Here is a 25,115-nt window from a genome sequence, read left to right as displayed (position 1 = left end):
AATGCCCCTTTCTTTTTATTTATTATATTTGTATTTTCTCCATTTCCTTTTGAGCATTCAGTATTTTTTTTTTTAAATCATTATTTCGTTAATTAAGTTTCTGAGAAAAAATAATTTCTATTACATATTTTTTTTCTTTTTTTATCCTTGCAAAATTGAAGACTGGGTACGTATAATTTTGGTGGGTTTATATGTTTCTATCTAATTGCTTTCTGTAAATTTAGTTGCAATCATCACTTCTGAAGGAAAAATACATCGCACAAATATACCTAATGGCCAGAGAATGTGCATTACCCTAACTCAAGGTTATTTGAGAAAGATCAAGGTCACAAGGGTTTAAAATAAGTTATTCCACGACTCTTTAATTGAGAAATATTAGTTCATATTGTATATGATCAGGGGTTTTGTAATGACCTTAATATAAGGACATCTGGAGAAGTTAAGATCCCATGTTCTAATAGTGTAATACGTTATTTCGTACGGTTGGAATGTTGACAAATTTAACTTGGCAAAAAGTAGGTTATTATCAGAGGGTGCAATATGGCCCAGATCAAGGTCATTGAACAAAATCAAGTTTGACCCCAATATATGTTGATCAAGCCTGGATATCATTGATATGTTACAAATACATAAAGCTTATTTCCCATTAATCAAACATTGCCAGCCCTATATATTTTTGTAATTACAGTATGCAAAAAGTTTTTCAAATCATTTTTTTTCTTCATATTCTATCTTTATTCCCCTCTTTTCATCTTGAGTGATTGTACTTACCGGCATCTTTTTCCATTTTTGTTTAATTTCTATCTTAATTATTTTTAATGTTACTCTTTTTTTCTTTAATGATTGAATTCAACGATATATGGAACTCTTACAAGACAAGCACTGGCTCTCTGACCATGATCTCAGTAACAACTGTTAAAGGGGCATAGACACAGATTTGGAGTTAATATTTTCTCAAATTTCTGTATACTATCATGACATATGTTGCTATTATATAGCATTTCACACGGAAATATAATTTTTAAAAAAAACTTATTTTATCTGGAAATTATTGTAAGTACGAATTTCAGGACGCATTTGATTGACACATTCTTGCACTTTCACAAAGTAAAATTTATCCTTGATACTTAAGATTTGTTGTGTATTAATGAAAAATATTAAAACTATAATTTAGAGTAGAAATGTGAGGAAGCAAAAACCAACTCACCAGTATGGTCAGTCCGTGCTCAGTGATGTGTGCAGAGTTTAACGAATTAAACACAACCGGCCGCGGTGGAACGTAAACTGATTTGTAAACAGGGCACGGGCTTTGTTATTGTTTATGTTTCACCGGGTGTGTTCATTTTATTAGACTCTGCACACATCACTGAACACGAACTGACAATAAAATTTCTACTTTTCTCAAGTATTAAAGATAAAGTTTACTTTGTGAAAGTGAAAGGCTGTGTCAAGCAAACGCGTTCCGAAATTAGTAGTTTCAATAATTTCCAGATAAAATACGTTTTTTAAATTATATTTCCGTGTGAAATGCTATAGCAACATATAAGTCATGATATTATACAGAAAATTCGAGAAAATATTAACTTCAAATCTGTTTCTATGTCGCTTTAAAAAGATACTTTTTTAAGATAACTGCTGATTGTAACTACTTTCAGTTGTATCAGTTTATTACAAGAGTTTTCTAATTGTTATACACGGGTTAAGTTTTTTTAGGATGTAAATCTTATACGGTACCAAATTGATGCACCAGGTTCTCAGTTTTAAGGCCAGTCAATGTTCAGTGCTTTATATTTTTTCCATGTATATTTTTATGTACTGGTATCAGGGAAAAATTAACTTATTAGTATATCAAATAAAAGAGGTGTTAAGGCAACAGAAGTGTGTAACTGGCAAATACATTACCGGTTTCCTTGTTCAAAGTCTGATCTCATAAATGAACCTCATAATGTCACATATGTACCAGATGAATTTTTTCCTGTTAACATTTGCTGGTTCTATATTTACCTAACAGATAAATCAATGTCATGTTGTTATTATTTAATTTTTCAAGTTTTGATCTCATTTTCTTTGCTCATGATACATTCACCAGGTATATGTCTGTGATATGTCTTCGTAACTGATATTGTTGAATGACATTGAGAAGTGTAAATTAAATGTTAGATTTATCACCCTCAGGTTAATTACACTCTTTTAACATTTATCTATATTTCAATGTGATCATCATTTGACATATGATTGTATTATTTTGATATATACATGTATATATGAAAAAAGCTCAATATAAACATTACATTATTATATAAATCTTTTGAATTAGTGTAAGTTATATATAGTTCTGGGTTTACATTCTGCTTTGCATGAACAATATGATAACGTCCTTGGAACACCGACATAGGGAAAGATACTTTAATTAGTGATCGAAAACATGGTTGAAAAATTGGATCATTAAGTACATGTAGTAGAAAAAGTTCACGCAGACTAAACTCACTGGTAATGTTAGGTATAATTTGGATTTAGTGGATTTCTATGGAATTTGAATAACGTATCTATCAAGTAGGATATATCATAACATTTCTTAGAAGCTAAAATTTTCTCAACGTATCTTATAGAATTGTGTAAAGATACCTTAATGAATGGGTAAAAACATGGTTTTAAAATACTCAGTACATGTGTAGTGGAAAAAGGTTGGTATCCGAATATCATTTTAGAAACTGAAATTTTCTCAGATGTGTGTTGGATTGGAAAAGGGAACAAAGTTTTACGATCATTTACGATTTTATTGTTTAAATCAAACTATAGTTAAGTTCTCTGAATCTCGACCAGCTTAATGCATATGCGAGGCAATTCGAAAATATCTTGGCTTACCTGGTAACAACTAAAAGTTTTATTCCCTAGTATTCATGTAAGTACCATCATCTAGCTGTACTTTAAAAAAAATAGTTCCCAAGTTGATGAAACAAGTATATCAACAGTCTCGTTTAAAGTCATCATTTCGCAAGTTCTATAGTCCCTGAGTCCTCGCACAGGTATCCCTGTAGATGTACAGTTGTGCCCTAAATAGTAAGCTGGTGTTCTTCAGATGTAGTTGTCATGCAAAGGATTGGTAGAACATCTCATTTGTGTATTCTTTTGCTATAAGATGGTGGGGTTTGCATCTTTCTTCATGCAGTTTAGGAAATTGGCCCTTTTACTGCAATCAAGTGGACAAAGTATGTACAGGACATTATATATATATATATATATATATATATATATATATATATATATATATATATATATATATATATATATATATATATATATATATATATATATATAATTTTGTAAAATTTACAGAGTGTTCGAGGTTGTGCTTGAAAACACCCAGGAAAACTGGACAATCTTTTATAATAGGATAAGGATTTGTATAAAATGTCTTTATCTTTGTGAATCTTTCTCAATTATCATTTGAAAAAAGAAAAGAATTCAAAAAAATTGCAAGATGGGTCTTTTATTCATCATCTCCGTTTGCCACAATGTTAAACGCTGTATTCACTACTTTTCACTCCATGTCGTTCCTGCTTCAACAATCAGGCTTATTCATTTTCCCACAGATGTCAAGAGTTTAGTAGACGTATCATTGCCCAAGTTATTTCTGTACACTCAATTTGTATCTTTTCCCGGAAATTATAAAATTTTCAATGTGATTTTGTTTATTAAAAATTGATTTATTTAAAATATGTGTGAAAGGGTTTATGCACTCCCTAGCTATAGATCCACAATTAACTTCCTGAAAGAAACGAATAGAAAATTGTTTTGCCTACAGACAAAATGACAGATAAAATAGGTAAGTATGTGTTTTAAATAACATATTTTTCTTTTTTAGGCAACGAAAATGATACTGTAGACTGAGGAAAAGAATTTTCTATAAAATGTGTAAATAATTTGCCAGGTATTGAAAGTATCAACCATTTCAAGAATTCGTAAGCCGTGTCGTTTCATATCACATTCTCATTGTTAAATATGTTGTAACCTCATTTTCAATGAAACGCCGATAAAAATGTTAGTGCAATGTATGTACTAATCATATTAACATTAATAAGTCAAGGAGAAGAAAAATGCTTCCTAATAAGTTTCACCAAGTGTGTCCATTTTAGTGCTTTGTCTGGTGAAAGCAAATATATCGAAATGCTAGTTGTTTTCTCAATGGAAATTATTACCATGCAAGATATGCTTTCACTCAATACGCTTCCTTTCGCCCAGACAGATTTTCAGATTCTTGTATTGTAACCTCATAAAACATACCTCTATATTCCCGATTTGAAAGACTTTCTTTGAGATTGGAAGTTGAATTTTCTTCCGCCACAAGAATTTATAATAAGTAGGAATTTAGGATGGCAATTTACCGTGTATGATTTCGGGCGATAATCCGTTGCTCATCCTTCTATCATTCATTATTTACATACTGAATTGTCTACGGATTTTTCCGTTTGCCCGATCATGACAAGGAGCACACGGCGGGCATGACCGGTCAACAGGGGATGCTTACTCTTCCATGGCACCTGATCTGATCATCTGATGCTTTCAGAGGTCTGTGTTTGCTCTGCTCACGATTAGTATTGTTTCAATGGACTTTTGAGCCTGCAGATTACTGTTCGTTATCTCCATATTTCAGCTATATATATATATATATATATATATATATATATATATATATATATATATATATATATATATATATATTAGCACGTATCTTAATGCATTAGGTTCTCTATACCAAAAAAGACATTCTCTAAATATCATTAACAATCATAACTAATATAATAGCTGGCATTATGTGTAATAAATATTTTAACATGTCTCTTCCATGCAGGTTTACTTTATGTGAGGAATAAAAACACGGTCCAATGTTTAGTAGAGGACATCACCAGTAAACTCGGAAAGCAGCATGTGGTTGACGCAGGCATCGAGGAAGCATTCATACTGAACAGTAAAATTAGCTTTGTCAGGGTTTTTTTATGACGCCAAAGATTAAAAAAGTTCTTTTTATATTACTGTATCGTTGCTCTTTCTAAACTTTTCCAGTAACATTTTCATTTTCTGATGGACTTCTTGAATAAATGCATTCTTAATAAAGATTAAGGTAGGACTTAAAAAAACGAGCATCACTTGGATGAAAATTAAATGCCTGTCTTTCAGAGAAACTAACTTCCATTGGAATGAGATTTGGTGAAAGTCTCAAGAGATGCAAGTCTCTCATAGTCATTACAGATAACGCCTATTGGGACAGCTTATGGAATGAGGGTTCAAAGAAAATCCACAATAAACTAGACGGTATAGCAAAGCGTTTCCACCATAGGGAATGTTTCAATGTGGCATGATTTCTTTATATTTCTGTCAAAAAATCGTGACCCATGCAGAGTCTTAAGGTTAGAAACGGCGGATAGGGTGGATTCAAAGCATGTTATACCAAGTGTATAACCGCCTTGACTCTGAGTCACATCACAAAATTCAGTCAGAGGACTGGGAAAACACTAAGTTTTATGTTTCAACCAATGAGCAATGTTTTAAATTTCATAACCTGTAAAAGTTGTTTTATAAAGTACTCTGTTTTGAGGGAATTCTTTCTATTATCATACAAAACAAATCGTTAAAGGAGGTGCTTCTGCTTAATCCGGACATATTTATTATATCAACGCAAGCTTAGGAGACATAAATGTATTAAATTTTAATGTTCGGGGTTTTTTGTTTTCACTTTAGAGCTGCTTGAGGATGAAGAAGATGACATAGTAAGATTTCAAATCGAGAGCATCCTGTTCGTTGGTTGTAATATAAGCCAGGAATTACAGCAGGAATTCTTTCCAAAACCTATTCGCAATGAACCGTACTTCATCAGTGATGAGCACCTTACGGAATATCCGCCTAGAAAAACTCACAAACACAAAGCATCTCAAATGATTCTTTCTTTAAATGAAAATGCACCAGATACTTTTGAAAGATTAGCAGGACAAATTTTTGACGAGATCGCAAAACACGGATTTCCTAACACGAACTTTACACAAGATTTTTTGACGTATCCCCCTCCTGCAACAAACAATCTAAAGCAGTCAATGTCTACGAGTAAGTCGCAATATTGTAGATCACTATATTTTCTAGACACCTTATTTTTCGCGAGAAAAATATCTGGTATTTATTAGCGAGACAGAACTTTTGCGAGTAGTTGTGATTACTGTATATACTAGTAATCCTTAACAATATAAATATATGCGAGAATAAAATTTTTGCGAGGGGACAGATTCGCGTTATTAGCCGAATATAAAGTTTTCGCGAATAAAAAGTGATTTACAGTATTATACATGTATCTGCTAAGCAAGTAGAAAAGTTCATTATTATTCATTTTAAACTATCTCTTTAGTAACGTGTAATTCAAATTTTAACTTTTTTGAGCATATATATAAAGCAGAAAGATTTTATATTTCTGCTGGATCATGAAATATAAAGGCTTCATCGTATAAACTTTTGTAATTGAGAAAGGGAAGTTATATTACCCCAGAAATATAATTCCTCGTAATAATGTCCGTTGTACATATATCATTTCCTCCACAGATAAAGATGATGGAGCTGAAGAAGGCAACTATTATCCTTTTGAGAGTCCTGGACTGTGTCTTTACATAGGTGTACTAGAGTTTGATCAAGAGAACTCTGAAATATCTTTAGAGAATAGACATTCCGCATGTATGGAATACGAAAAGATTAAAAGAACTTTTGAACGTCTTGGGTGTATTTTTGAAAAGAAAACAAATCCAACAGACCAAGAGGCACTAGAATTTTTAAAAGAAGGTAAGACGAAAATTGTGTTTATTCATGTGACAGTTTTCATTCTCTTATGACTTCTGTTGTCAAATGAATCTCTGTAGTAAGGCGTAAAATTAACACTCCCAATAGATGTTTACTCTAGTTTGCATGATAATATATACCATCTTTGTGAAATACTCTGTAGGAATAGAAAGGTGTAATAAAATGAAACCCAGCTATTTTGTACTGGTTATCAGTACTCACGGACAAGAGGTACCTATGGTGATAAAAGAGGACAAGCAAACTGAAGAACATCCATTTGGAAACGTACAAAAAGAATATTCTCAGACTGAAATGGTGCATCAGCTTTTCTTCTATAATGGAAAGTCTCTTTTAACCAGGGACATTATCAAAATGTTTGATCACCAGAGTTGTCCAACTCTTAAAAGCAAACCCTGCTTTTTCTTTATTCAGGTAATAAAGTGCTCTCTTAATTTTACATGTACTTTTAAGTCAAGAAAGCTACTTTAACTTTAGGAGTTTTTTAATTGTGCTATTTTAAGCAAATTTAGGAAAAGAGTTTGCTATATATATTTTGCATGTTATGTTCGTGGATTGATTGATTGATTGTATATTGTATTACGTCCCATTCGAAAATTTTTCACTCAGAGACGTCAAACATAATTATACCGGTGAAGGGCTTCAAATTTTGACCTTTACTAGGCAATCAGGGCCATTGAGCAGATAGGGTTCTTTATCGTACCAACGACTACAGTGACACGGGGCTTCGGTTATTAAGGTTTCATCCAAAGGACCCGCAACTCTCACTTCAAAGTGCCGAGCGCTTGGCGAAGGAACAAGTGCTACCTATTTTTTATTGACTTAAGTCAGTCGCGGCTGTGATTCGAACACACGACTTTCCGATCACGGAGCGAGCGCTCTACCGACTGAGCTACCGTGACGGTCTATGTTCGTGGAAGTGTCATGAAGGTTTTTTTAAAGAATCAGTTTCTGATGTTAAATGTTCAATTATTTTTTACTACTCTGGTTCTCAGGTCTGCTATAAATTTCTCTAAAATGATAAGTTTCCCTGATACAAAATTCTCTAAACCATAACGGAAAATATTTAAAAATGATTCTAAATTTAGTGCAATGAAAGTATTCACATTATTTGTATTTTAGGCTTGCAGAAGCCGCTTTGGATTAGATGGTCATAAAAATTTTGATCCTGGAGTTTTTGTGAATGTGTTTACCCCAGTGGGGGAAATTGTAGACATTCAGGAGCTCGAGGGCCCCGACTGTAACGATGCCTCTGGGGAACCCCGACAGCTGGATAAATCAGACGCCAAGCGAAGTAAAATGAATCAGACTGAAGAGGAACAAAAAACCAGATTAAAACAAATTCATGAGGTATTACTAAGTAAATATAAAGTGCTACATACTTATTTAAAATAAAAGCCTATCTGCAGGGGAGTTGAAATTGCTTTCATTTCAAAGTTAATAATTCGTTATTTGTATTAAAAGAAATATGACTGTTATAAGTGTGAATTCGCTATATCCGAGTTCAGCATTAACACATTACTGTATCCAACTTGTAGTCACGAGTCATACAGAACAAGATCTTAGACATTTATGTATAGTTTCCCCAAGTGTCATCTGCCAAACTTGCAATAAGCTGCAAGATAATACAAGGGAAAGTTATGACTCTGGAATTTGATTATCAAACCATACAAATATCATTTTTTGCTCTTAAATTCAGAGGTAACAATTTTAAGGAGGTTGGATCCTACCATCAAAAGTAATGAGAATTTTTTATCAAGTATATTTTTAGAATTTATACACATAGCTTTATTAAAAATCAAAACAAAAAATGGGGGTCAATGCGCTTCTTTTGGCGCTACAGAGCATTTAGTTTGACCTTTTTGCACTGTAAATACGTCTTACATATAAATCAATTTTTAAAGTTTTTCCTTCAATATTTTTTGTTCAAATAAATTATGGTGAACAAACACAGTCTTATTTCATCTTAAATAGACACATTAAAATTTGTAACAACGAAGAAATTTTCGAATTACTCCACATGTTCAATTATTTGACCTTTTTGCACTCAAACATTCTCATTTTTCTGGCATTAAAATTTAACAAGCAAAAAAATCATTTGAAAGTAATGACATTTTACTGAATTTAAGAAGAATGGTTAAAAGTATCGTATATATTCAGAAAAGAAAATTAAAAGTGGGGGTCTGTGATGTTAATTTTTAGATATTACTAAAATAGTGCTAATTTTAAGCTTAAATTAGGGCTATTTTTTTCTTCATTTCCACAATATATTTGCTATATTTATCAAATATGATGATAGAATCCATGACAGTTTATTTAATAGATAATTTAGTACCAGTATAAAACAGTCCACTGCACAAAATAACTATGTGTGCAGCCTGCATGTAAAAATAGGAATCCAAACTTAACATACTTTAAATACTTCGAAAGAGAAAAAATGATCATTTTCTTCTAAAAAACCTTCCGCCACAAAATATAGTTCCTCACTCAATGCTTTTGGTATGGAATTTAATCATGGAGTTTTAACTGAATATAGTTAAATTGGCATTGTAGAATCCAAATTTATTGTGAGAATTAAAACATTATGCAGAATTTTTGAAATATAGGTTAAGATAAAAATCTGCTCAAAAGCTCAGGAGCGAACCTCGTTAAACTAGTCATTTTCATGTTATGTTTTCTTCAGAGATTTCATAATGTGAGCATTTATTTTGAATACTTATGAAATTATGAGCAAGCTTAATAATGAATTTTTGATTTCCGTTTGCAGTGGAAAATTGCAGTACTACATAGACATATCTTGGATTACAGAACATATCTGTCAAACGACCTCACAGTTTCAGCACAGGAAGCACAGAAGACAGATGAAACAGCCACTAAATTAAATGAGACTTTACGTGCAGAGGGTTTCACAGAAGATCAGGTGAAAGAACTAGGGAATAAATGTCAAGGGTTTGAACAAGAGATTCTGGATTTCTTTTTCCCAGAGCCTATAATAAGTGATCCACCACCTTGTGTCAATGACGCTTTAGTCATGTTTGCCTCTGCTCCAGGTAAAATATCAGAATATGCTAAAGAATTCAAAGTCTCCATTCATGTATTAAAAAAAGATCATTATCTTACAGTTCAAAATTTCAATGTTGTTCAGGTAGTTCCAAAATTATATTCTACTGTTAAAGGAAAATCAAAAGTCCACTTTGCAATGTTCTTACTGTGGTAAAATAAAAATGATTGCAACATATGATTTGAAAGGAGGGGGGTAAAAGCTTACAGATTGCTCAAGGATTCATTTAAATGAAAAAAAGCTAGAGGTCAAGGAATTCTTAGAACTTTGAAGTAAAAGAAGAGTTAGAGCAATAAAAGTAAATTACTTCGTCTTTAGGAAAGGAGGCTTACAACAGAGATAAACAAGGAGGATGGCTGATCACAAACCTGGTAGCTCAGCTCAACGAAACGCTGGACACAGAGTCTGAGAAGATAGATCTGCTGGCGGAGCTGACAAAGGTCTCTGGGAGAATAGCTTATAGATATGAGACAGATACAGACACCGTTGAAAGCAGTGGTCACAAGTCAGTGCCCTGTCTGTATCACAAGCTCAGCAGGGATGTTATTATATGGCCGAACAAGATTAAAAATGCAAGAGAACTATGCGATTTAGAGATGTAAAATGGAGGGAATTTCTGCAATGAAAAACAATTTGAAACTGATTTTAATGATTGTATTGATCATTGATGCCATATAAGCAAATCTTACCAAGCATTTGTTTCATATGGATAAAGTATTTTTAGAAATAGTAAAAGGTGCAACTCATCGCCCTAACAACCCCCCCCCCCCCGATCTTTAAAGATCTCTGTGTAAGAGCACAGTAACCATAGATTGCAATACATGGTTACCAAAACTCCCAGTAGCTAGAATACAAAATAAATGAAAAAGTAACTTAGTCTTTTAGACAGATTCAATAATTTCAAAATACATGAATGGAGTAACAAAAACCATTTATGTTTATCGTCAAAGTTCAAACATGCAAGATAAGCTATTTTTGTATAAAGATACAAATGTACATAAACGGGAAACTAAACAAAGATCAGAGCAAAACATTGAAAAGTATATAATGATGGGTCATAACAAACACAGTTTGTCAAAGGGACAAACAAACAATGGCACATTTTCAGTTCATCCTCCTAAATCATAACTTTACACGAATTTTTTAAAATATTTCATATCATTTTGAGACGTTTTATTTCTTTCATATCTGGACATGTTCCAGTAGAAGATCGAAAGAAAACTAACACACCTACCGCCCTTTCTCTCCCTTTAGTAATTATTGTTCGTTTGAATTTAATTGCGCAGGCATGAAAAACTTGTCCATAGTTCCAGCTTGACAACACACGATGTGATATGCAAAAAAATTGGATATCACCGTAATAAATAGATTGCAGTGAGACTCTTTAATATTATTTATGCATAATTAATTTTAAAATTTGGAAATTAAAAAAAACAATAGACGCAAGCAAGCGCAGAATAAAAATTATGACATGCCAAAACCGATAGTCCTTTATCTACACATAACTTTATATGCTGACGAAATGCAAATTCGGTTTCCCTTCTCCATTTGGTGCAATCAATCAATCAATCAATATATATATATATATATATATATATATATATATATATATATATATATATATATATATATAGGTTTATTTTTCAAAAATAAATTGAATACTCTCGTATTTTGTTTGATGTAGTTATTATCCTTCACTCGTGTTATCAAAAGTAACCCATAACCAAATTATATATTTTATTCAAAAAAGATTCAGCAAATGTTATCATGTTAATTAGACACACGGCTCATTTAAGTCAAAATGAGTCTTATTAGTACATTTTGTCCAAAGCCAGGGAGATATCTAAAATATATGGTAAAAGACCTGCGTAACAGAAATTTTGAAATGGCAAATTATAGCACAGTATAGAAAATATGTTTATACTAGTATCCCTCAAAATGTATTCAAAAATACATTTTTAAATGCTACTGTAACATGTATCTTAACTTATTAGCTAGTATTGTTGACTGAAGTTGATTTAATATCGAACCGCGGTACTTAAAATATTTATAGTTGAACAACAATTGCTTGATATAAAACTCATACCGTCTGATTTTAAGACATTCATTTATTCCATGAATCTGATGAGTTTAAAACAATCGTGTTATTCATCTTAAAAAAATGTAGAATCACTGAAATTCATAAGAATTGATGAAAGAATGGGTGAAATCAAGATTCATATCACAGTGCAATATATGGCATCGGAGTGATGAAGACTCTTGCACTTTGAAAGCATTTCTTTTCATCTTTCGTACTTTCCTTCAATAATTCATTTTATACAAGAGTTCTGCTATCTGTATACAAGAAAAACTGTCTTTTTTTTCTTGAGTTCTTATTCTTTTTCCCTTCAAACAGTCACTCACAACTCGAAGAACGTTGTTACCATATTTGAGAAGTCTCCCACATTGATGCTTTTATCAACCGATCTTAACATAATGGCCACCCATTTCATGGTCCGCGGAAACTGTACAGCTACATGTTCAATTTGACCAGCCTCTCTTGGTCTGTCCAAACTCCCCATTAAAACATCCACCTTCTTCACTAACTCCGCATCCTCAGGGGAGTGAAGAAGTGCTGTACCATTGGTATGGTATCGAATTTCATAGAAAGATGCTAAAAAATACAATTTTCTAATGTTCCTCAATTGACTGTACAATTTTTGACGATATTTAGAGTCACATAGTCAATAATCATAATGTTTTTAAATTCTGAACATGTGACTTGCTGCAATATGGTACAATATGCGTTTTAAAAAATAAAAGACTTTCTGTAAATTCATCGATACATCATGGAATGCATTACAAGAGAATGTTCATATAATATACAAAGAGTTCATTAATACCTAAAATAAGATGACTCCAAGTGACACAGTTAAAAAGAAAACAAAAATTTGCTGGATCCCCAGACTTCTGTGTAGAGTGAGATTTACTTTGGGGGGTTGAAATCTCGACTATATTTGTTCTGCTCATGCCCAAACCATGTTTAATTTTTTTCAAAGACAAATTGGGGTTCACCAATCTGACATTCAGCGTTCAAATTCAATATAAGATCCGGGATTTTAAACTATCTCAATTTTCATTACAAAATATTACATTTAGAAAATATACATTTTGAAAGCAAAGTATTATTGATTCTCTTTTGGGAGTTTCAGATAATGTTTCTTTCATTAAATGAAACAAACCTCGTCCAGTATCCAGATCCTCGCCCGTTGACGTCCAAGACAAGTATACTACTCTATTTTTCCTATCCACTTTATCGACTGTTAAGTCAATGATTCTGGCAGGTGGATACTGGTCCGTCTGAGGTTTTAGATCCCACCGGTGATCTATATCAAACTGTCCCGATGACGTTGACCTTTTCAGACCATGATTGAGTTTTACTTTTTCAGTCTGATGTTCTAGTCTTGGCGCATGAAACATATCAAGGTCATCTGCAAGGAATGTATTATATCAAACGAGTCAATGATTGCCAAATACATGTTTTGGTAATTTTTCCCGTTTTTCTTGCTCATGCATTAACTGACGACTTCCAGATGTTTACCTGGTGAGATTCCTTCTTCTCCTGGGATTTGAATTTCGTAGGTTTTGTGGATCTCTGATTGTTTATAAGCATCCTCTATTACAACCTCCACGTAATGGCTTCCATGAGAGTCCATTTCCGTGAAAAAGTTGGAATAAATGCCATCCTCTTTCATAATATCAACACCTGGAAAAAGTATCAAAAATCTATGCTCAACGTATTTGATAGTATACATCATCAAAATCTCTACCATAATGATTGAAATTTTAACAATGTTCGAATTGAATAGCTACCAAACAATGATACGTGCACATTGCTGTCCGAACTCATGATAAAGTGATAACACCAAAGAAAAAAAATTATTACCACCACCGGTATCTCTTAGAGGAATAACAACCACTTTTCTGTTGTTTTGGAACACATGTGCCGTGACGTTCGCATTCACTACTGGGTGACCCCCGTACATGACCTCAGCATACACGCCAATACGCGGTGGTGAATACTCGTGAAACACTTTTACCCAAGCGTTTGTTCGAATAGGAACCTCATCCTCCCGCACACGGGGTCTAAATATGACCATCGTATGTACAGATTCTTTATCTGGCGAGTTGTTGGAAATTGCAAACGACCATTTCCCATGCTTTAACAGTAAATTTTATTGGATGAAAACCAAAGAAAAATTAATCGTTTGAGATCACGATATAAACTTATATTAAAAGAATATCCAAAAAAAGAAAATGTACCTCATTGTCAAAAATGGGGATGGCCAGTCGGATGTATTTCAGTTTCGTGTCGATTGATTGTAATCCACATTCTGATCCATTAGGAGCTAGAACATGGAGAGAAGGTGCTGAGGAATTGTAATGTATCCGTATCACTAATTCTCCTTGGAGGGTTTCGTCCAGTATAAAGTTTCCATAGTGTGTTTTTTCTCTGTCAATTTCTAGATTCTCATTCGAAATCTATTATTATATAACATAACTGATTTAGCAGAAATATTCATTAACCCATTGTGTTATCTTTACGCAAGATTACGCCTTCTAGAGACAACCACTGTTGTAAAATCTACTGAATGATTATATAATTACTAATTATATAATCATTCAGTAGATTTTACAACATTATTAATTAGTAAAATAGCATTATTGCAGACATTAATTAGCATTCATACGTGAAGTATTTGTATTAATTTAACTTAATTAAATGAGATTGCACTCATTCAAAGCAAAACTCATATGGTTTGTGGATAACATCGCCAGGACTATCTTTACTAATGGATAACACGGAGCTTGATTAATGATACTGTATGCAAATGCGCGACCATCCTATGCTTCATCTTTTCATTTGGGGATATTATAGCAATAGTTGTTTAATACAGTTATGCCTTTGTATCAAACCTGTACTATCTGGTCTTTTTCATCATGTAACTTCTCCAATAGACGATGTATAGCATGGAAAATGGATCGATGACCTTTCGATTCAACAATACCACCTGCAAAGTTTGATGAAAAAAAAATAATACCATTCCTCATAAATCGAAAAATGATACGCTGTAATTTCAAAACATGTTACAAGAATTTTTCGTCATTTTCAAGCCTTTGTCTTGCCTTGTTGTGTTGCTACTTCTTCCAAATGTTTTATTCCATCATCACCACAGTGAATGATATGAGGAGTAATATCAAGATCAGCTAAATTCTGCAGGTCTCTTTCTTCGACATTTGATTGGTTGTCACAAGTGATCCAAATCAGATGCTGCTCCATCCCGGAAGTGGTTAAATTACTTTTCCTTAGTAACTAAGGGAGGGAAGATATTTTATAAAAGGTACAAAATATAGATAAATTGGATAAATTACTATTCCTTAGTATGCAAAGGATGAAAGATATTTTGTTGAAGTTGTCAAAGATAAGTTCGTTTTTATCAGCGAATTACCTTATGCCAAATATTGAATTTTCTTTACGTTTACCTGCACACCTCTTTGTATCCGAGATCGTGTCTTTGAAAATGAAGGAGAGAAATGATCAATGTTTTGTAGAACAGACTTGATAACAGAGGATCTCCTGCTCCTTAGTCTTCTTGGTTTCACACTGTTGGCATCATTATGGATAATGGCTACTCTAGTGTCTGTGTTGAATCCCTCACGAAGAAAATGGTCGACTGCTTGGTGAAGTCTCATTCTTTTGTGAATCTCCTTTTAGTAAATAAAATATCCGTTATATAGTATATTCATTTATTTTTACCTCAGTAATACTATTCATGTTTCATTATATAAGCTTTTGGGCCTTAACGGTCAGGACAGCTGAAGAGCAATCAAGGGACTTTCAATCTTTTCCAACCTATACCCAATGTGGAAAGACTGATGCTATATGGTGGCAGTGTGGTACTCAGAATTGTTCAATATTCATATTTCACGATTTTTGTATCTTGACATATTTTCAGATCTAGCATGTCCAGGACACATTACTTTAGTTAGATGATAAGAATTTTGAGAAATAGGAATAATTAATGTTAAATCTTGGGATAATGGCTCTGAAAATTACACACATAGAGGGGTTCATTAATATTATAAATTAGCGTAAAATGTTGAAACTTATCGTGTATTATTCTGTGTCAATTTGTTTCAAAGATTTACGTTTTAGCATTATTTACATATATTCCGCTTGCCTACTTTGGACTTAGTTATTGCTTTGGTAACCTCTTTGGTGCCCAAACTGACTTTACACAAAAAATTCCCTTCCCACAAAGACATCAAAATTAATACTTTGTTAAAGTTATAAAGGCAGGCAAAAATGATCGACAACCTTAACGAATTTCTTACCTGTGGAGAATCCAGTACCACAGCTAACCGTCTCCGCCGTCGATGAGGTGCCCTAAAGATGATGAACTGTGGGGTCAGCTGCGAGTCTGACAGAGTTGTTGGGGAATTGGCGCTCTTGAAGTCCGGTGTGTTACTGATGACGTCCCACGTACTGCGGTGGCTGCAAAGTCGGTTGTGGCGATTAGGTGGCTCCACATTGTGGCTGAAATGCCCTGGTGTATGGTCGTCATCGCAAAAATCTTGTATCTGGAAATACCATGATGTTTAGGCTTCGTCTAGATTATTGTGATTTTAACTTATATGAAGACCTTCTTTATTAGCCAATATGTTTAAATGTAATTTCTTCAGTTACATCGTAATCTGCAATAAAATATGTACAAACAATTTAAATGTGTATTTACTAGATGTTTACACTGATGTTATATGCAACTCAAAATTCTTGCCATATCACGTGACAGTCAAACCCGGTAAGTCTGGAATATATGACCATAACGCCAGAGATGACAAGAGAATACTAACCATCACCATTAATTAGTACATTACCTACAGATCTGTAGCTCAATAGTCCAGAAATATTTGGGATGGATGACCAGCAATGGTCGACGATCCCATTTTTTCCGTTCTTGAACTTCTGCAGATTCACTAATACAGGTATAATCGCACTGTATACCAGGAATTATAAAGACGAACTCTACATATCATCATACACTAAATAAACTATACATGCAATGCCAAAAGAATAACGACGTACTAGTATACGTTGTAAATGAAGACAAACCCTATAGAGTCCATGAACCATATACCATAGTCAAATACATCTACATCAATTATTAGTTATACAAGTATCATATGAAAATTATCAGGAACCTGATAAACAAATACGTGTAAATGTAAACTGTACATGTAGCAAACTTCACCGGATTATCCGACGGATATTTTATTCTGAATCTGTAAATGGACATGCTGTATGCTCAGGACTAAAACATTACTGTTTTCTACTTTTTTGATACACTATTGCCTTGTCCACCGTTTACCTCTTGGATATACGAGTAGTCCATCATGGACGCAGTGCCTTTGTTGTGAGAGGGGTACGGATAATAAGAACAGCCCTCCGGGAATTCCCCTGTCACAGGGTCTACAGTGTCATAAGAACAAATTTGGATTCCACTGGAGGTCCTCTTCACGATTCTTCCGATCAATCCAGTGGTACATCGTACGGGATCAGCCCTCCCAAAGGTGGTGGAGAAGTAAAACTGGTTCTCCCCCGGGTTAGGATACTCTTCAAACACCCCATACCTATACTTGGCGAATTCATGGACCAAAAACTTCTCTGAAAGAAAAAAAAAAAAAAAGAAAAAATTCATATTGCAGGTGTTACTCGTTTTCCTAGGCTCGGTTGTTCGATTTGGAAAGGGGGGCAAGAAATAGTATTGTACAGGCTGAGGCAAAAAACTATCATTTCATAAATAAATGCAAAGCAGAAATGAGGATGCAGTAAAGGACTCTTATTCAGATAGAAAAAATAATGCCATGTACATCCTCAAAACATCCAAACGGAGATCTTTCTATTTTGTTAACATTAAAATATATAACATTTCTTTTAATTTATCCCTTTCTTAAAAAAAACTGTTTTTGTAAAATTATCGGTACGTGATCGTCACTTTACTACTTTAATTAATCATTTGATGGCATAACAGATCCTCTCACTAAATGAAAATTAATGTAAATATGACGATATTCGTCATTAGTGATCTACTACAATATACTCAATGTACCTGGTTTGTGTTGGACAAGTGGGTGACCATTATTCAATAAAACATCCGTTCTGAGCTGGATATGAATTCCTGGGTGTCCACACCCTGCATAGCTTCTGGTACGGCGATAACTTCTTTTTGTTACTGCGGAGGGATTTGATAATATTATGTCAGCTTCCTGCAGGTTGACACTGGTAGAATCTCGGTCCGCCAGACTACTGGACCAGGTGCTGGGAATTAATATGAACACCTTACGGAAGAACGCACGGTGTCTTGTAGCGGTATACAAAACCTTCGAGGCATCTGAGATTATTTTCTGAAAAAAATGTTAAATGTTCTACATGGAGCTCAGTTGATATCAACGATCGATAAAGTTAAATAATTTTCTGTTTATAGTAAGATAATTTTATTCTTAACTTTCAGTATAAAATAAAATACTCATTTTGTTTCAACATATTTTTTCAGTGTTGTTCGTTTTCTAGAATATTTTGTACTAATATTCTGGACTGAAGAATTTAGTTTTTACAATAAAGAAATAACATGTTATATCAATTTGAAATCGTGTCATCAGAATTAACATTAATACATACCTTCAAATTGGTGAGCACTTGTGAACTTTCTTTGACACTATCATGTAAAGCAACCACAACTAATTCGTATCCATTGTTTCTTATCCTTATATGTGTTGCTGATGTGTGTGAAACGATAGTGCAACAAATGCACAGAAAACGCAAAAAATCCATATTATACTTAACCTTAGCACTCTCTGACTTTGTTGTTTATGACATGTTTGGTTCCGGGACTCTAGATTTCTGATCTTCATAGCAACTCGGGCATCTGCATTCCATTGTTTGTGAAAATTCCGTATACAACGCAGTTACCTCTGTGCACTACTTTTCACCGGCTTTATTTTAATTTTTTTCACTAAATAAATTATACAGTATTTCTTTCTCAAATAAAATTAGTCTTTTACGTTATATTATTGGATTAGGCGTCACAGGAAAGTTTTATACAGATATTTAGCATAATCGCCTTTGTCCCTCAGTTTTTTAATAGCACCGAAGATGAAACATGACAGTTGTGATGTGCTGGTAAAACTTTTATAAAAATATCGATAAAAGCGGGGATGTTAAACCATAAAACTTTGAAATATTTCACATAACTCTCAAATACACTTCTTGTTGAAAAAAAAAAATTCTGAAAATTTATAAAGCTTACGAAATCAGGAAACAAGCATTCTATCATGTTGAATGCAAAATTTATCACCAAGTTGTAAATTTTGCATTTACATGATAGTTCATCCATTTTCAGCTAACTATACATGTATTGTGCAATAAATTTAGTGCAGATGTAACTTTTTTTTAAAAAAGATTTCTTTTAAATCATATACTGTTATTTTAAGGACTTATGTTGTGATTACCTCTCTGATATACTGGTGGTCCATCATTGACGCCGTTCCACTTGCTCTGTAGGGATAAGGCATATAATGGCATCCTGGAGGGAATTCCCCAGTTTCCGGATCAATGGAAGTGAAAAGACAGTATCCCTTCGAACTTTTAATGATACCACGAAGTCCAACAGTGCATCGAACCGGATCTAGTCTTCCATACGCTGTCGAAAAGTAAAATTCGTTTTCTCCGGGATTTGGATATTCTTCGAACACACCATATCGAAGTGTGGCAAACTCGTGGATTATGTATTTCTCTGGAAAATACAAGCAAAGTGGGAAAGTGATACTTCAAGAATGCCAATCATAAGCAATTGTCATTGTTTCACATATACAAAATTGCTTAGTTTCTGTATTTTGCCAATAGTCGTGCATGATGAACACACCAGGGAAGAAGGTACATGTACAAAAGGGAATTATCTTACGAGTTGATAAGAAATTATAAAGCAAACCGAGATGTCCAATGACCTCATTGATGTACGTACAACTATACATGTATTTTATACACTGAAATACATGTATATAACTGTGAAGTCACTAAAATTCGTTGGGGTTTAATTTTCGCTGTTTTCGAGGTATGAAAAAACCTACGAATCCATGTCTACCATGCACGAAATGTAAAATGTCAAATGCCTAACTAATAAACAATTCTTCATCCACGAAATCAAATCCCCACGAACCCATAGCCCCCCCCCCCCCCCCCAAAAAAAAAACAAAAAAAAAAACGTGATTTTACATTACATATATGAAAATGATTAGAAATTTCAAATTCAGAGACATCTCGCCATTTTTCTCTGAATTTATTATCATTAATTTGGTTATCACTTCTACAGAGAAAAATTGAATGTAATTCCCCTTGCCCCACGCAGGAAAAGATTTGGATACGCTTTTATTAAAGCATGTGTTACCAGGGGAAGACTGTGCAAGTGGATGATTGCTATTCAGAACATCTGTTGTCAGTTGGGTATGGAACGCCTGATGGCCACAACCCACATAAGATCTCGTATGAGAAAAACTTCTTCTTGTGGCACCTCTGGGCGCTGAGAATATTATATCTGCCCCTGTTAATGTAACCGAGGTGGACGGCTTGTACTCTGGACGGCTTGCCCACGAACTGGGCAGAATAAAGAAAATTTTCTTGAAGTATGCTCTCTTTCTTGTTGCAGTATACAGTACTTTGGATGCCTTTGTAAAAATTGTCTGAAAGAGAAATCCTTCCATTATGCAAGAAGCAATTACGTTAGTCAAAAAGTCTAAATTGTTTTTGCATAAAGGTATATTGCAAAGGTATAGTGAATGAAAGGTGCCTACAGGTTTCTCAAATTCTTTAATGACACTACTAAAGCTTTGTCAAATTAGGTGTATTATTTCGGCAAACACAACGCAAAACATTTTCTAAACTGTCTTTTTCAACGAAAATGAAGAAAACCAAATGATAAAAGTAGTCTTGAAATTTAGAAAGTATACCTTGACATCACTGATCAAACATAAGCATGGTTATTGTTTAAGAATCAGACACTTCTTTAAATCTACATAATTATCATTACAAGCATCAACCCAAAAGTTAAAAAACAATGTTATATACCTTGAGTTTTTGTAAGGTAGCGGGATTGTCTGGAACGCTGTCATGAACCCCCACCACCAGCAGCTCATATCCATTGTTAGAAATCCTCAAATGACTCTGACTTTCCAACGAAAAAACATAGGTCATCGTATAGAGAAATGCTGCAAGCTTTAACCAACCCATACCCATACAGAATTATTAGTAAAATGATAAAGAAATATAGTTGCCAAAAGACAATAATTACGTAAAAAACAGGTTAAAATACTTCTTGTTCCTAGCCACGTTGGTACGTTCCCAGATTTCAATACCTGAACTGTTGTACTTAATGACCACATATTTTGAAAATAGCTACAATGGAAATGGTTACATATTTTACATACATTATTAGCTATCGGGTTTTTTTCTAACATTCCCTGCACAAAGAATCATAAATTGAGAATATTCCCCGACATCATAACAACAATTAGTTAGAAAGATTGCTGTACGGTCTCAGATTACTCTATGCCCACAGTATTAAGGGGACGACCACTTGATTCTGAAGGGGGGTGGCAAATTGTGTCGTCATGTTATTTTTTTACGCTTTCATAGGACAGAATATTTTTCCCAAAATGACCAGCCATATAATTTTTTTTCTCACTATAAAAAGGAAACTGCCAAAATAACTCCATTTCGGGGAGGGGGCTGGTGACTGCCAAAAATCTTAGCGGCGGATGCAAAAAAAACTCTTTCGGGGAAGGGGTAGCATTAATGTTAGATTATGTATCTTCTTACAGTGCATGGGGGACAGATTATTCATGTCTAGCACTCTTTAACTAAAAATAAGGGCAAATTTAGAGATAAATTTAAAAAAAAAAAAAAAATTAGAAGTGTCGTAACGCCACGAATGCCCCCGCAGCCAGTCAAAATTTCAAATTGTAAATTGCACATTTGTAGCCGAGACAATGATAAGAAATTGTGAATTTTTAAATCTTTTCCAAGTTCAAGGGGGATAACTGTCAAAAATCATCGGACCAGGACCAAATTCGAACTTGACCTGAATTTTCTGGTAAAATAGCGCATATGCAACTAAATTCCAACCTTATTCAGTTAAGAGAGCGGAAACTGAAAATTTCTTCTTTTTTTTTCTAAGTTTCAGAGGGATAACTCTGTCAAAAATCACCAGACCACGACCGAATTCGATCTTGACCTGTAATTTCTAGTAAAATTCCTACATATGCAATTTCAACCTTATACATACATCCCTACAAAGTAAGAGAGCAGAAACTGAAAATTTAATTCTTATTTTTTCTAAGTTCAAGAGGGATAACTCTGTCCAAAATCATCAGACCAAAACCAAATTCAAAGTTGACCCGTATCTTCTAGTAAAATACCTGCATATGCAGATTTCAACCTTATACATACATCCCTACAAAGTTTGAGAGCGGAAACTGAAAATTTCTTATTTTTCCAAGTTCAAGAGGGATAACCGTTAAAAAAATCAGACCACGACCAAATTCGAACTTGACCTGTATTTTCTACTAAAATACCTGCATATTTAATTTCAACCTTTTTCATACATCCCTACTCGCCCTACAAAAGTTAGAGAGCGGAAACTGAAAATTTCTTCTTTTTTCCGTAAGTTCAAGAGGGATTACTCTTATCTATGAAAAATCATCAGACTACAATCAAATTCGAATATGAACTGTATTTTCTAGTGAAATATTTTTAACCTTATACTTACATGTATCCCTACAAAAGTTGGAGAGCGGAAACTGAAAATTTCTTCTTTTTTTAAAAGTTCAAGAGGGATAACTCTGTGAAAAATCATCGGACCACCACCAAAGTACTTAACCTGTATTTTCTAGTAAAATACTTGCAAATGCAATTTCAACCGTATACATACATCCCTACAAAGTTTGAGAGCGAAACTGAAAATTTCTTATTTTTCCAAGTTCAAGAGGGATAACCGTTAAAAAAATCAGACCACGACCAAATTCGAACTTGACCTGTATTTTCTAGTAAAATACCAGCATATTTAATTTCAACCTTTTTCATTCATCCCTACTCGCCCTACAAAAGTTAGAGAGCGGAAACTGAAAATTTCTTCTTTTTTTTCTAAGTTCAAGAGGGATAACTCTGTCAAAAATCACCAAACCACAATCAAATTCGAACTTGAACTGTATTTTCTAGTGAAATACCTGCATATGCAATTTTAACCTTATACTTACATTCCTACAAAAGTTAGAGAGAGGAAACTGAAAATTTATCATTTTTTTTTCTAAGATTAATAGGGATATCTCTGTCAAAAATCATCGGACCCAACCAAATTCAAACTTGGCCTGTATTTTCTAGTAAAATACCTGCATATGCAAATTTCAACGTTATACATTCCTACAAAAGTTAAAGAGTGGAAACTGAAATTTTCTTATTTTTTCTAAGTTCAAGAGGGATAACTCTGCCAAAAATCATCAGACAACAACCAAATTCGAACTTGACCTGCGTTTTCGGAATTCCTATGACGTATCCATATGTCATATATGAGTTGAATGTGTACAACTGTTGCCGAGATAATGAACAGAAAGTCAATGATGACAGAATGACGGAACAGGGTAACACTATATGCCCCCGGCCATTTTATGGCAGGGGCATAAAAAGAGAGCTATTTTCATGCTCAAATTACTGGGAATTTTAGTTTTAAGTCAGTTTAAAACATGGATATGGACTTACCTTCGTAAATCTGACAATAATATGTATAAACTCATAAAAATATTTTAAGTACAGGAAGGCCTCTTGACTCTGGTCAAATGGCTTTCACTGCAAACTACATTAGAAATTTAGAACACATTTTGAATGAATGCATTTTCAAACTTGCTAAAGTAGAAATATTTAAAAAAGAAATAGGAATTGACATGAACAGTTAAGGCTTTTTTAAGGATTTCCCATTAAATTCAACATTTATTTTAGGGTTTTAGCGAAACTAAAAAAAAATTTTTTTTTTGAATTTTAGGGCCACTGGCCAGCCTGCATGGATGAATAGCTGCCAATGCTGTGGGCACTGAGCTTCTCAATCTAGACAACTCATTCAAGTGAGAAAGAAGTGGACTTTACCCTCTTAAACATTTTAAATACCTCCTGGTATTGAAATGCATTTTATCCTGAAAAATTTAATAATTACTTTTTTAAAATGTGCACATAACTCCAACATATCTGTTATTTACACGTCTGACTAAGTACATGCATATGTAAAACTCAACATTTTAAAATTTGATTTTTTTTTCAACAAGTACAAATAAAATATAAAAATATCACATTGCACAATTCAAAATTCATAAATATACATGTAACAAAACAAATTTGCATTTTGGTAACATAAAGATCAAAAGCAAATGAAGTTACAAGTACTTAAACAAAGTCATGTAAGACATGCAAATTTGCATAGTAAAACAAGGCAAGCAAATCATCTTCTTGTACAGGTACATACGAGTACATGTATTTATTAGCAAAGTCACAACACATATGCTCCTTGCATTTAAAACAAAATCTTCATATATGATTAAAGGAATTATACATTCTTTAGATTGGGATCACCAAAAATTTCTGTTCCCTGTTGATCTTCAATTAGGACAGAATGAAGTTAGTTCTGCTAGCTTTATAATAGAATATCTCCATTCATAGTATGTGACAGTAATTTTCTGAATTTTTTTCACCATTGCTGAAAGACCAATCCGGGATTTCAACGATCACTCTTTAAATTCAAATTAAACAAGCATTCTGAGAGTATTGCATTAGCAATACTAGTCCCCTACCGGCAAGTGTAATCTGGTTCCCTTTAAGAATTGAAAATGCCATAATTCCGTCAAAAATCAATGAAGCGTGACGAAATGCAAACTTGATCTATAACTAATCAAGGTAAAGTAACATACCAAAAATCAGCTCAATATCTGAAAGCGTTTAGAAGAAAATTGCGGAAAACCCTTAAAAATTGAAAAGGCCGTAATTCCGTCAAAAATCAATGAAGCGGAACGAAATGAAAACTTAATCTGTAACTCATCAAGATACACTCACATACCAAAAATCAGCTCAATATCTGCAAGTGTTTAG

At 33.5% G+C, this 25,115-nt stretch overlaps 2 protein-coding genes across 2 annotated transcripts; one reads left to right on the top strand and one right to left on the bottom strand.

Annotated features, from left to right (window-relative positions):
- Window positions 1–3,810: 3,810 nt before the first annotated feature.
- LOC133192949 (uncharacterized) lies at window positions 3,811–10,497 on the top strand. Its single transcript, XM_061328951.1, has 9 exons — window positions 3,811–3,826; window positions 4,853–4,969; window positions 5,179–5,354; window positions 5,742–6,099; window positions 6,514–6,819; window positions 6,980–7,248; window positions 7,957–8,184; window positions 9,602–9,884; window positions 10,214–10,497. The coding sequence occupies exons 1-9, from the start codon at window positions 3,811–3,813 to the stop codon at window positions 10,495–10,497; spliced, it is 2,037 nt and encodes a 678-aa protein (XP_061184935.1).
- Window positions 10,498–12,279: 1,782 nt separating this feature from the next.
- LOC133192151 (calcium-activated chloride channel regulator 4-like) lies at window positions 12,280–21,242 on the bottom strand. The gene is made up of 12 exons (XM_061328042.1): window positions 21,057–21,242; window positions 20,380–20,671; window positions 19,518–19,728; window positions 18,046–18,305; window positions 17,305–17,600; window positions 16,271–16,516; window positions 15,419–15,643; window positions 15,076–15,248; window positions 13,821–14,017; window positions 13,476–13,640; window positions 13,117–13,365; window positions 12,280–12,548 (listed from the first exon to the last, which is right to left on the bottom strand). Exons 1-12 carry the CDS (start codon window positions 21,222–21,224, stop codon window positions 12,295–12,297), a joined length of 2,736 nt encoding a protein of 911 aa, XP_061184026.1. The 5' UTR covers window positions 21,225–21,242; the 3' UTR covers window positions 12,280–12,294.
- Between the last annotated feature and the right edge of the window lie 3,873 nt (window positions 21,243–25,115).

Source organism: Saccostrea echinata, unplaced genomic scaffold (assembly GCF_033153115.1).
Source record: "Saccostrea echinata isolate AGI-Se365-2 ecotype Australia unplaced genomic scaffold, CSIRO_AGI_Sech_v1 ptg000025l, whole genome shotgun sequence".
Lineage (NCBI taxonomy): Eukaryota > Metazoa > Mollusca > Bivalvia > Ostreida > Ostreidae > Saccostrea > Saccostrea echinata.
Note: the sequence above shows the minus strand (reverse complement) of the source record. Positions and strands in the feature narration are given on the sequence as shown.